The sequence below is a fragment of the Lipotes vexillifer genome, unplaced genomic scaffold, assembly GCF_000442215.2.
Source record: "Lipotes vexillifer unplaced genomic scaffold, Lipotes_vexillifer_v1.1 scaffold236, whole genome shotgun sequence".
Taxonomy (NCBI): domain Eukaryota; kingdom Metazoa; phylum Chordata; class Mammalia; order Artiodactyla; family Lipotidae; genus Lipotes; species Lipotes vexillifer.
In genome coordinates, this window is record NW_006773295.1 from 984,709 (window position 1) to 995,965 (window position 11,257).

The window sequence follows — 11,257 nt, forward strand, 5'->3', positions numbered from 1 at the left end:
AAAAAAAAAAGTAGTATCATGCGAAAATGATTGTGGAACAGGAAATGAAGGTGGTCATGTCCAATCTAATTCCAAAGTTTGAGCAGTTGTGTAGAGCCCAAGAAATCTCTGCATTAGGTGTACAAAGGTGTCTCAAGCAACCCTAGGAGATCTACACCTCTGTTTTATAAATAAGTCATGAAAGGCGAACTCAGTGCCTGAGGCCACCCAGTGCGGGGTTGGGGTGTGTTTGTGGGGGGCCCGTGAAACGCACACTAGGGCCTGAGTGATTCTCAAGAAGGCAAAATGCCTCTCCCAACCTCTGAGTCTGTTTAGTTGTGTGCCCTGATTGTGGGGAAGGGCAGGCTGGGGGCTGGAACCGCCGTTTCCATTGTCTGTTGCCAAGTATCAATAACCGACACCCTTCTCATTTTCACAGGGAGCCCTAGTCGGGGTGGGGGGGGGGGGGGCAGGACAATAGCCTCTGTGTGTACTGGAGCTGAAGTTGGACCCTGAGGGTCTCTCTCCTTAGACACCCTAGAGGCTTCCCCCACCCCACACCACTGTCCTCCTCCCAACTAAATCCACCTTCAGTCCCGGAGTCACCAGTTCAGCCACCTGGCTGCTGGGGGGGACCCAGCAGTCAATGAGCCCAAAAGTTGTGCAAAGTACCCAGGCCCCACCCTGTCTGGCTCCCTCTTCTAGAGGAAAGTCTCCGAGGGCAGCTGCAGGCAGCAAGCAGCCTCCTGGACGGGGTAGCAAGGAGGAGGGCCATGAAACTGCGAAGGGACAGCGTGCAGCATCTTCCCTGTCCTTTAGCTGGACTTGAGAATTCTGCCCCCAGTAGTGAGCTGCCTGACCCCAACGCTACTTGTGCTAGAGGAGCAGGGAAGCACTGAGAGCAATGTGGGGGGCCCACTTCCTCATGGGGCAACTGCCAGCATCATCCTGTGCAGAGGGCCGGGCTCTGGGAATAACAGTGCCTACTTCATAGAGTGGTTCTGAGCATTTCATACATTACTAAAGCCCGGTGCGGAGCTAAGTATACGTTGGGCGGTGTGCAATGAAATTTATTCATTCCACAAATATTACTGAGCACCTACTAAGTACGGATGAGGCAACATACTAAGCACTGCGAATACAGCAGTGAACAAGACAGACAAAAGCCCTGCCCTGGAGCGGGGGGTGGGGGACCCGACATTCTAGCAGAGGCAGACAGACCATAAATAATAAACATCATACGTGTAAGTAAATTACAAAGCAGTGCTGTCCAATAGAGATAGAATGTGAGGCGCAAATGTAATTCAAAAGTTTCCAGTGGTACCATTATAAAAGTAAAAAGAAACAGGTGAAATTAAGTTTTCTAATTTTTAAAGTATTTAGTTTCAAAATTAAAAACTTTCACTCAATAGATCCAAAATATTATCATTTCAGCCAGAGGCATCAGCCACATTTCAAGTGCTCAGTGGCCACACGGGCCTCACAGCTGCTGAGTGTGTCAGGTGAGTGCAAAAATGAAGAAGAGGCCCTTTCCCCCTGCTGGACTAGCCTGGCCTGCAGGGGGGGCCTTCGGGCCAAGGGCGCCTTCTCCCTTCCACCGTTGCCAAGCATGACCCTGGCTCTGCAGAGCCCTGAGAGATGCCTCAGCCTGGGGGCAGCCCCTCAGCACCACCCTGCCTACTCCAGGCAATGGTGCACACCCCTTGTTCTGGGAGCTTAGGGCCACCCCAGGGGACAGACAGCAGGAACTTTTGTCCAGGCTCTTACCGGAAGAGGGAAGGGTGGAGGTTGGGGATGAGTTTTTGCCCAGGACTGGCATTAGCGTGAGGTGAGTGAGGGCTGGAACCTGCCTTTATTTAACATTTTGATATTTTTTGTTCATCACAGATTTTTGACATTAATTTTTCAAATTAATGAAAAGTATATTTTATTGATTCATAGATCATAAAATTTGCCCTTTTAAATTGCAAACTTCAGTGGTTTTTAGTAAATTCACAGAGTTGTGTAACATCACCCCATCAATGTTAGAACATTTCCATCATCTCCAAAGAAACCCTGTACCCATTAAGCAGCCATTCCCTGTGCCCACCCCCACCTCCCCAGCCCCCAGCAACCACGAATCTACTTTCTGTCTGTATGGATTTGCCTATTCTCGACGTTTCCTATACGTGGAATCATACAATAGATGGCCTTTTGTGTCTGGCTTCTTTCACTTAGCATGATGGCTTCAAGATTCATGCCTACTGTAGCATGAATCAGGACTTCATTCCTTTTTATGGCCAAATAATATGCCATTGCACAGAGAGACCACATTTCTTCTATCCATTCATCCACTAATGGATATTTATGTTTTTTCTATTTTTTAGCTCTTGTGAATCATGCTGCTGAGAACATTCACATGCAAATTTTTGTGTGGACATTTCTTTTAAGTTCTTTTGGGTTTTGCATTTATTTTGAATTTTTAATAGAGTATATAAAAATATTTTTTCATCTTGATTTCATCTTGAGTTTTTTGACATCCCCTTAAAATCTGCACCTGCACCGAGTGCTTTACTGGCCACACCCTGCTCCCACTCCACAAATCTTGTCCCTGCTAGCTGTGTGACTTTGAGCGAGTTGCTTACCCTCTCAGAGCCTCAGTTTCCTCCTCTGTAAAATGGGCACAATCCCTGTACCTACTCTGTTAGGGGGCTGTTAGGGGGCTACTCTGAGGTAATGACGCACGTTACAGACCCAGCCCACAGTAGACTTAGTCGACGCGTTTTCCCTCCTGGGAGGCCAGATGTTGGGGCTGGCAGTGGGGGGTCCTCAGATGGATGTGTCCTAGCCTTGCCCTTGAGGAGAGTTGACCCGACAGCCTAGAACTCTGCTGCTTCTGTTCCCAAGGCTGTTTTTGTTCTCTTGCCTCAGCCTGGCCCCCTACGAGGTCGCTGGGGGAGGGACCCAATGCTGGTCACCCGAAGGCCTCCCTGGCTCCCAGTACCTTCCATCCCAGCTGTCCTGGGCCCCCCACCGCTGCCTCCCCCACCCTCCGCTCTGCCCACTCCCATGGAAGGCCACGGCTCCCTGTCCCTCTGCACTGCCATGAGGCCTGCACTTTGCAGGGTGAAGTCCAAAGTTCAGTCCCTTCGCTAAGCACATGGATAAATATGAACCTTGGAGAATTTCCCCAGCTCCAATGTAAACAGAGCGGGCAGGGGCCCTGATTCACTGGCCACTGGGGCCAGGGTTGGGGGTTGGGGGTGCCCACAGGGCTTGGCTAGTGGGGTTTGGGGGGGCAGCGGGCGCAAGGAGCTTGGTTTGGGCCTGCCTGCTGGCCGGCCAGCACGGAGCCAGCCCACGCCGGGGGTGGGGGGCGGGAGGCGGCCGGCTCAGTGGCCCTGGGCCGCGTGGCCCGTGCTAGTGGAGCCATGGTTTCTAAACTGAGCCAGCTGCAGACGGAGCTCCTGGCGGCCTTGCTCGAGTCGGGCCTGAGCAAAGAGGCGCTGATCCAGGCGTTGGGTGAGCCGGGGCCCTACCTGCTGGCTGGAGACGGTCCCCCGGACAAGGGGGAGTCCTGCGGTGGTGGCGGTCGAGGGGAGCTGGCCGAGTTGCCCAATGGGCTGGGGGAGACGAGGGGCTCCGAGGACGAGACGGACGACGAGGGGGAAGACTTCACGCCGCCCATTCTCAGAGAGCTGGAGAACCTCAGCCCCGAGGAGGCAGCCCACCAGAAAGCCGTGGTGGAGACCCTGCTGCAGTAAGGACCCCTCCCCTGTCCCCAGCTCCCAAGGAGCCCGGAGCGGCCCAGCCTCGGCTCCTGACCAGCCCTTGCCAGTCCAGAGTCCCATGGGCTGTAGCCTTTAGGCTGGTTGTCGGCAAGGGGGACAGGGCCCATTAGAGCTTGGAAGCGGGGGTGTGGTGGGGTCCTAGCTCGGAGGTTGGAGCCTCCAGCCCCTGACCCGGCCCTCTGCGGGGTCCCGAGTCTCCATGAGCCAAGGCTTTCAGCCCAGTGCTTGGGAAGTGGGGCATGCCCCAGGGGAGTCCCAAGATGGGGACAAAGCAGGAGAGTCCACGATTCTAGTCCCTGGACAACGGTGGTGGGGAGGCGGGGAATTTTTAGCTACCATGCCCATTTCTTCTCCCCCAATCCCAACTTCCCTGCTAGGCACCCAGATGCACCAGTGGGGATGGGGAGCCCAGGCTGTGGTTTGGAGGAACTCAAGCATTCAGCCAGCAGAACCCAGGTCTTTCTTACCTGAGGGAAATGGAGCCTTAGGAAGGGAGCTGCTCCCCTTTACGGCACAGCCTCAGGCCATGCCCCTCACCAGTGGGTACCGTTAGAAGCCTCCCCACTCTGTACCCCACCCACTGGCTGGCTCCCCATCTCCCAGAGAACTGGATGGGTCTGAGCCCGATGCCTCCCCTCTCCTCAGCAGAGCTGACCTGGTTACTAATTACCCACGGGCTTTATTATTTCTCTTTTGTTTTATAAATTTATAAATGGCAAAAGGCTCTGATAAGGCCTGTGATCATTAACTTGGAGGGCCGGTAGCCTGGGGAAGCCTGAGCCAACCAACTTCGCATGGAGCAGGGGTGGGGGAGGTTGGAGGTGAGGGCAGGGGAACCTGGGGGCTGCAGGGACTGCCCCTCCCCTAAGGCTCTGTAACCTCCATCCTAACAACCAGGTGGGCACGTGCTGAGGTTTCACAGGTATCATTTCGGGTAGTGTTGAGATGAACCCTGGAGGCACCTGGGGACAACTGCTCCGCAGATGAGGGAACTGAGGCTCGGAGGGGACGGAGCTGCACTAAGGCCACCCAGCGGGAGCTCCACACCCACTCTCTTTGGTGCCCTCAATCACCATGATGGGGGCCAGGGGCCAGCTGGGGGTTCTGAGGAAGAGTCCCAAAGACCACCTCTTTTCTGTCCAAGGTCCTGATCCCAGCTTGGGGTTGGGGAGGGCTGGCTCCCTGCCTCAGGGAGCTCTCAGGGCCTGCCAGGCCTTGTGAGGGCCTGGGCAGGAGGCAGGGGAGTAGCCAGGGCCCCCTGACTTGGCAGGAAGAGGAGGGCAAAGGGCCCTGCCGCGTTGCAGGGGAGGGGCAAAGAGTCTGGCATCTCCAGACCCAGGGCGAGGGCAACCCGGACAAGGGTGGGGCAGGGCCAGACCTGCTCAGGGCCCCAGATGGGACTGGGGGCTTTCGGGGGGGAGTGGGGGCAGGGAGCGCCAAAGGCCTTACCTGGCTGGGTGGGGCCTCTTGATCAGCAGCCCCTTTGGTGGGATGATGGGTGGAGGGAAAGGCTTGATCCACAGCACTCGAGCGGGAAGCAGGGGTCAAAGTGCTCCCTGGGGACCAGCAGAGACCTGGAAGCTGAGGGAGAGAGGGGAGACCTGGAGGAGGAGACAGGGCGTCAGGGGAGATGGAGAGAGAGGCCTGGAGAAGCAGAGTGGAGCGGAAGAGCCGAGCTGGGAGGGGAGAGGGGCTGACACGCAGCTGGGAGAATGGGCTGGGGAGAGAGCGAGGCGCCCCAAGCTGCAAGGAGGCTGGAGTGCTTGCCTCCCGCCCCGATTGGGTTTTCTTTAATGCTAACAGCATGCTATTTACTTTCCATTTAAATTTGAGATGTTGCTATAAATTATCAACCAGCTCCTTGTTCCTGCGGGGTTTATAACTAACTACCCGGGTTACTTATTGTTCAGGTAACAAAAGGGATCTGAAAACGCCCCGAGGGGGAAAAGTGGGGCCTTGAGCCTCAGGGCACAGGCTGCAGAGGGGTGGCGGACCCCCATGAAGGCCTGGCCAGTGGGGGAGGTTGAGGCTGGAAAGGATGGTGAAGAGGCAGGGCTTCCCGTGGAAGCCAAGTGTGACCAAGTGTGACCTTGGGCAAGTCTCTTCTCCTGCCTCCGTTTTCCTACCCGGACAATGAGTACAATTCAAACTCCCTGCCCTGATCCCCTGATCTCTTCCTGAGGGACCTCCCTCCCTCCCTCACTTTCCTCCAGTTACACTACACTTTGCTGATCCCCACCTCAGGGCCTTTGCATGTGTTGTACCTTCTCCCCGCAACCCTCTTTCCAGATCTTCCTACGGTCAATTCCTTCTCCTCTTTTTGCTCAAATGCCACCACAGTCACTCCCTCTTCCACTACTTTCATTGACTTTCCCCTGAAACTTATTATTACTTATTATTACTTTATTTGTCTGTTTTCTATCTCCTGCTATGACAACAGAAGCTCTTCCAGAGGCTTGTTCACCACTCAGACCCCTGATATCCACCCCAGTGCTGACACACAGCATGAATGAATGAGGGACTAGGCTTCTCTGAGCCCTGGGGATGTCTGCTGCAATGGCCAAGGGAGTAACACATTCCCAGGGCTCCTTCCTCAGTGTCCTCCTGGGCCCTCCTGTCCCTGAGCAGCTCAAACTCAACCTTGAGGGTCTCTGGTCCTCTCCATTGGGCAGCACCAAGGCACTGAGACCCAGGAAGGCAGTGGCCAAGGTGGGGCAATCTGACATCCCTAACTGAGGCCAGCCTGCCTGGGCTTGAACCCCAGCTCTGCTCAGGCAGGCAATTTCACTTTTCTGAGTCCCAGTGTTCTCTGCAAGGCAGAGCTGATCATAACGCTTACCCACAGAGTAAGCATGTGAGTGCAACGAACAGTTGCTATTATCAGTGGTCCCATTTTACAGATGAGCAAACTAAAGGTCAGAGAGGCAAAGTGACCTGCCCAAAGTAACTCTTACAAAGCAGTAAGGCCAGGACTTGGACCCAGGTCCTCCTAATCCCACACTCTGCACAGCACCCTGAGGTGGCATGCCTGTCCTTGATACATTTATCTCCCTCTTTACTCTCCTGGGTCATTCTTGCTGTTAATGTCACCATCGACCACTTCCGCGTAGTGCTCGAGGACTCACGAAGCGCTTACAAGTGCATTAAGCTCGTTTTCTCCTCCTGACAACCTATGAAATATTATTTGCTCCCTATCACAGTTGAGGAAACTGAGGTACACAGAAGTTAAGAAACTTCCCAGGGCCACCTGGAGAGTGAGTGGCAGAGCTGGGATTCACACTGAGAACTCGGCTCCCCCTCCAGATGAGTGGCCTTCAGGCTGGTCTCCCAGCTCTGCAGCCTTGGATGCACTGAAACCCCACGGGCCAGGGAGCAAGAGGCCCAAAGCCTTGAACCTCTGATTGACCCTAGAACTGGCAGGAGGCGGGAGGAGGGGGTTGTGGGCAAACCTTCACCTTTCCTGGGCCCTCTTCCCTCTGCTGTGGGGCTGGAGGTCCCAGGACTAGGTCGCTGATGATGATGATGATGGTAACAATATTGTTCCACTTACTGAGCACTTACTGTGTGCCTGGCCCTGTCCTCAGCATTTCACTCCTATTAGACACTCATTCAGTTCTCCCAATAGAGAACAGGGAGGCAGGCGTGAATTTCCCGCTGTGTTACAGGGGAGATGTGGGCCATGAGCACATTGGGCGCAAGGCCGCAGTGGTGGGATTTGAACCCAGGTTGGTTCAGCTCTCAAACCCATTAGAGTGAAAGCAGGAGATGCCTGGAGACCTGGCCTCTTAGTTCTGCGTTGGGGAAAATGTCCTGAAAAGAGCCATGTTCTTGGAGACTATGTGTGTGTGTGGGGAGCGGGGGAGAGAAAGAGAGCAGAAAACAGAGAGACACAGAGACAGAAGGAGAGAGAGTGAGAGAAACAGAGACAGATAGAGACACATGGGGTCAGAAGGACAGAGACAGACAGTAAATCTTTAGCTTGAGCCAGGAGAGGCCCTGTTGAAGGAAGACTGGGCTCCTTCTCTCTGGAGAACAGACAGAGGGAGGGAGGATCTCTCAGGAGGGTGATGACTGCAGTTGGGGGAGGAGGGAGGCCATCGGGCAGCCCAGCCCCAGAGTCAGATAAACATGTTTGCCACGGAGCACAAGGCTGGACTTTGTCCTGCCCTTCCCTCCCAGCTCTGACTGGCACCCGGGGACCGGGGGAGGTGAGGCTCCTAGGAAAGCAGGGAGATAGGGCTTGGGGAGAGGTTGGGGGGTTCAGGAAAGTGAAATATTCTTGAGTCCCAGCGAAGTCACCCTGGACAAGTGTTCACCTTTCTGAGCCTCAGTCTTCTCACCTGTGAAATGGGCATACTTCCTAGGGTTATTGTAAGATTTAAATGACCAGCCCTTACCTGGCTCACCATAAATACTCAAGAAACATGAATTCTCATGGCTATCATTTCTACACAAATGGGACTTTGCTGGACCAACTGCTGATTAACTGTATCTGTCCCCACCTTCCATTCCTCCCTGCCTGTATGGGAACTGTTGATAAAAAAAGGAGGAAGTCAGAGGGCCAAAGTGGATGAAAGGCTCTGTGCCCTCATGTCTCGGAAGGGCATTGTCAAGGACGCAGGCAAGGCTGGTTCTTTGAGGAAAGAGAGAAGGGCCAGGGGAGAAGGCAGTGTGGGGTGGGCTTCAGAGCACTGGGGGGTTTCTTTTCTTTTTTTCACAATTCACTTTTAAACATTATATATGCATATGTAGTATATTATATGATACTATATTATTGATACATAATTTATGGAGTACAGAAGAGTAACAGAGAAAACACTCCCCTCTCACCCTGTCCCCAGCATCCAACCAGTGACTCCAGTTCATTATGTATACTTCTGGTATTTCATGTGAACAAAGCAAATATGTAGAAATCTTCTTTTATCCCACTTAAAATTTTACACACATAGCACAATAGACCTACCACACAAACTGTTCCATCTGGGCTTGTACAGATCTTTCTCAGTGGGTTTTTATGGCTGCATTGTACAGAGGCACTGCAATTTGGTTAATCAGCATCCTTTTGCTGGACGCTTAGGTTGTTTCCAATCTTTGGCTGTGGCAAACGACATGGAGATGAATCACTTCCTACACATGCCATTTGTCACATATGCCTCAATTCTAGAAGCAAACTGCTGCATCAAGGCTGTGGGAACACAGGCTTAGGATCGCACAGACCTGGGTTTAAATCCCAGCTCTGCCTGTTTCAGCACTGTTGTATCTGACACATGGTTGTAACAGAAACTCAAGAGAGGACGAAGGGAAGAGAGGAGGGTTGAGACAGAGCAGAAGAGGGAGAGAGAAGAATTTATATCGTACAGGCAACCTGACCCCTTCCATTCCCCACAGTGAGCAGAGAACAGGAGATTGAGCCACAGGTGGCCTCAGGTCCACTTGAATCCCTCGAGTGAGAGAATTGAGCCCACAGAGTGGGATTCTGCGCTCAGACACGCTCATTTTTCTTACAAGGCCTTGGGATGCCAGCCCCTAACTCCTTCACCTGGGACTCTGTTGAGAAATTAGCCACCCGCCTCAGTGCTGTGGGGAGACTGGCTGCGCCACCATCTAGGGTTTAGTGCAGATTTTCAGGAGGCATTTTGATGCTATGTGACTTTTATCTGACAGACTGACTTAGAACCAATTCCTTTCAGCTCGGGTGGGACTCTACTGGGCTAACCCCGTGACCTTCGGCAAGAGATACAAGTGACACAGTGCTCTGAGCCTCAGTGGCCCTGGATGTAAAGTGGGAGAATCATGTTTCTCTCCTTGTTTTCAGACCCAAATTTTTTTCCAGTAGATCTCTCTCATCTATCCATCCATCCACCCACCCATCCACCCATCCATCTAACATCTACCCATCAACATCCCATCTATCCATCCATCCATCCATCCATCCTCTCACCCACCATCCACCATCAATCCACTGACCATCCCCTTACCCACCCATACATCCATCCATACATACATCCACTCATTCATTCATGCATTCACCAAGGGCACACTCTATGTCAGGCCTATTTTGGGTGCCGACAACCAGACAGTTCCTGCCCTCCAGGTGTTTACAGTCTCTCACAGTGGTTAAGACACAGCCACACATAACATTTCTAGGTAGAATGTAGGGGGGGGGGCAGGAATCTTTAAAGGAAGCACAGAGATGAGTACCCTCCCCATCTGGCTTGTGCAGCTTCCAGGGGGAGTCTGTTTTTGTCTACATCTGTCTCCATGTCTCTGCGTGTCTGTGTTTCGAAACCTTTATCTGTTCCTATGTCTGTATGGGACTGGTTGGGGCCTGTGTCCACATGTCTCCCATGTGTATGTGTCTGCAAGTCTCTGTCCTCATGTCCTTGTGTCCTGGCATGAGTGCCCATACCTCCTGTCCCTGAGTCTAGGTACAGGCTCCTGGGCTCCACGCCTGCTTCCATCTACTATCCTCACCCCCCGGGTGGACAGGGCTCCCAGCACCCACCCTGGGCTGAGCAGCCTGTCCTTGTCCCCCCGCCTCCCCCGCCCAGGGAGGACCCATGGCGTGTGGCTAAGATGGTCAAGTCCTACCTGCAGCAGCACAACATCCCGCAGCGGGAGGTGGTCGACACCACCGGCCTCAACCAATCCCACCTGTCCCAGCACCTCAACAAGGGCACCCCCATGAAGACACAGAAGCGAGCCGCCCTGTACACCTGGTACGTCCGCAAGCAGCGAGAGGTGGCCCAGCGTAAGTAATAACCGACTGCAGCCCTGTCTTCCCGGCAGGGCCTGGGACTACCCGCAGCTCGAGGGTGGGAGCTGGAAGCCTCCCACCCCATTCCTCGAACAGGCAGACTGAGAGGAAGTTGGGAGGATTCAACCAGCATGTATCAGCTGTTCTGCACAAGGCACTCTGGGGGAGGGGAGGAGGGTTGGTCTTGGGCATCCTCTTTGGGTGGGTGAACTGGACCCCTGCCTTCCAAGAGCTCCCTGTGTAGAGGGGAAGCAGGAGAACAAATCATTATGATTCGGTGAGACAAGTATTATAATGTGATAACGCCAACAACAAAAGCTAGTGTTTATGGAGCACTCACCGTGCGCCAGGCCCAGGGCAGGGCACTACAGAAAGTGCTTCCAAGTGTTGAGCTGGTGGAGGAGGAGAGAATAATCTCTTCCTCAGGGAGGCAGGGGCATCAGGAAGGATCAACTAGAAGTATGATCTTGACCCATGAAGATGCAGGGATGGGGTTTCAGGCAGAAGGAAGGGCAGTAGAGGCTCCGAGGTGAGGTGTGTGCTTAGGCAACCCGGGCCTCATACCCCACAAAATCCTAAGTGCACTTCCACACTTTTGAGCCTAAGTGTAAAAAAAAAATGGTTTTGATGTTTCTTTTATAATTATCCAGGTTTTCAAGGTAATACACACTGAATTTATAAAAAAAATAGAAGTAAAGATTTTACAATAAAAATTAGGTGTCCTTCTTCTAAGGCAGCCACTGGCATTCCT

General features: G+C 53.3%; 1 protein-coding gene across 1 annotated transcript in view; it reads left to right on the plus strand.

Moving 5' to 3' along the window:
- The first annotated feature begins 2,925 nt into the window (after positions 1 to 2,925).
- Positions 2,926 to 11,257, plus strand: part of HNF1A (HNF1 homeobox A) — a 16,569-nt gene continuing 8,237 nt past the window's right edge. The window contains exons 1-2 of the mRNA XM_007448202.1: positions 2,926 to 3,718; positions 10,301 to 10,500. Coding sequence (XP_007448264.1) covers positions 3,390 to 3,718; positions 10,301 to 10,500 — 529 coding nt within the window. The 5' untranslated portion in view covers positions 2,926 to 3,389. The remainder of the gene's footprint in view (positions 3,719 to 10,300; positions 10,501 to 11,257) is intronic.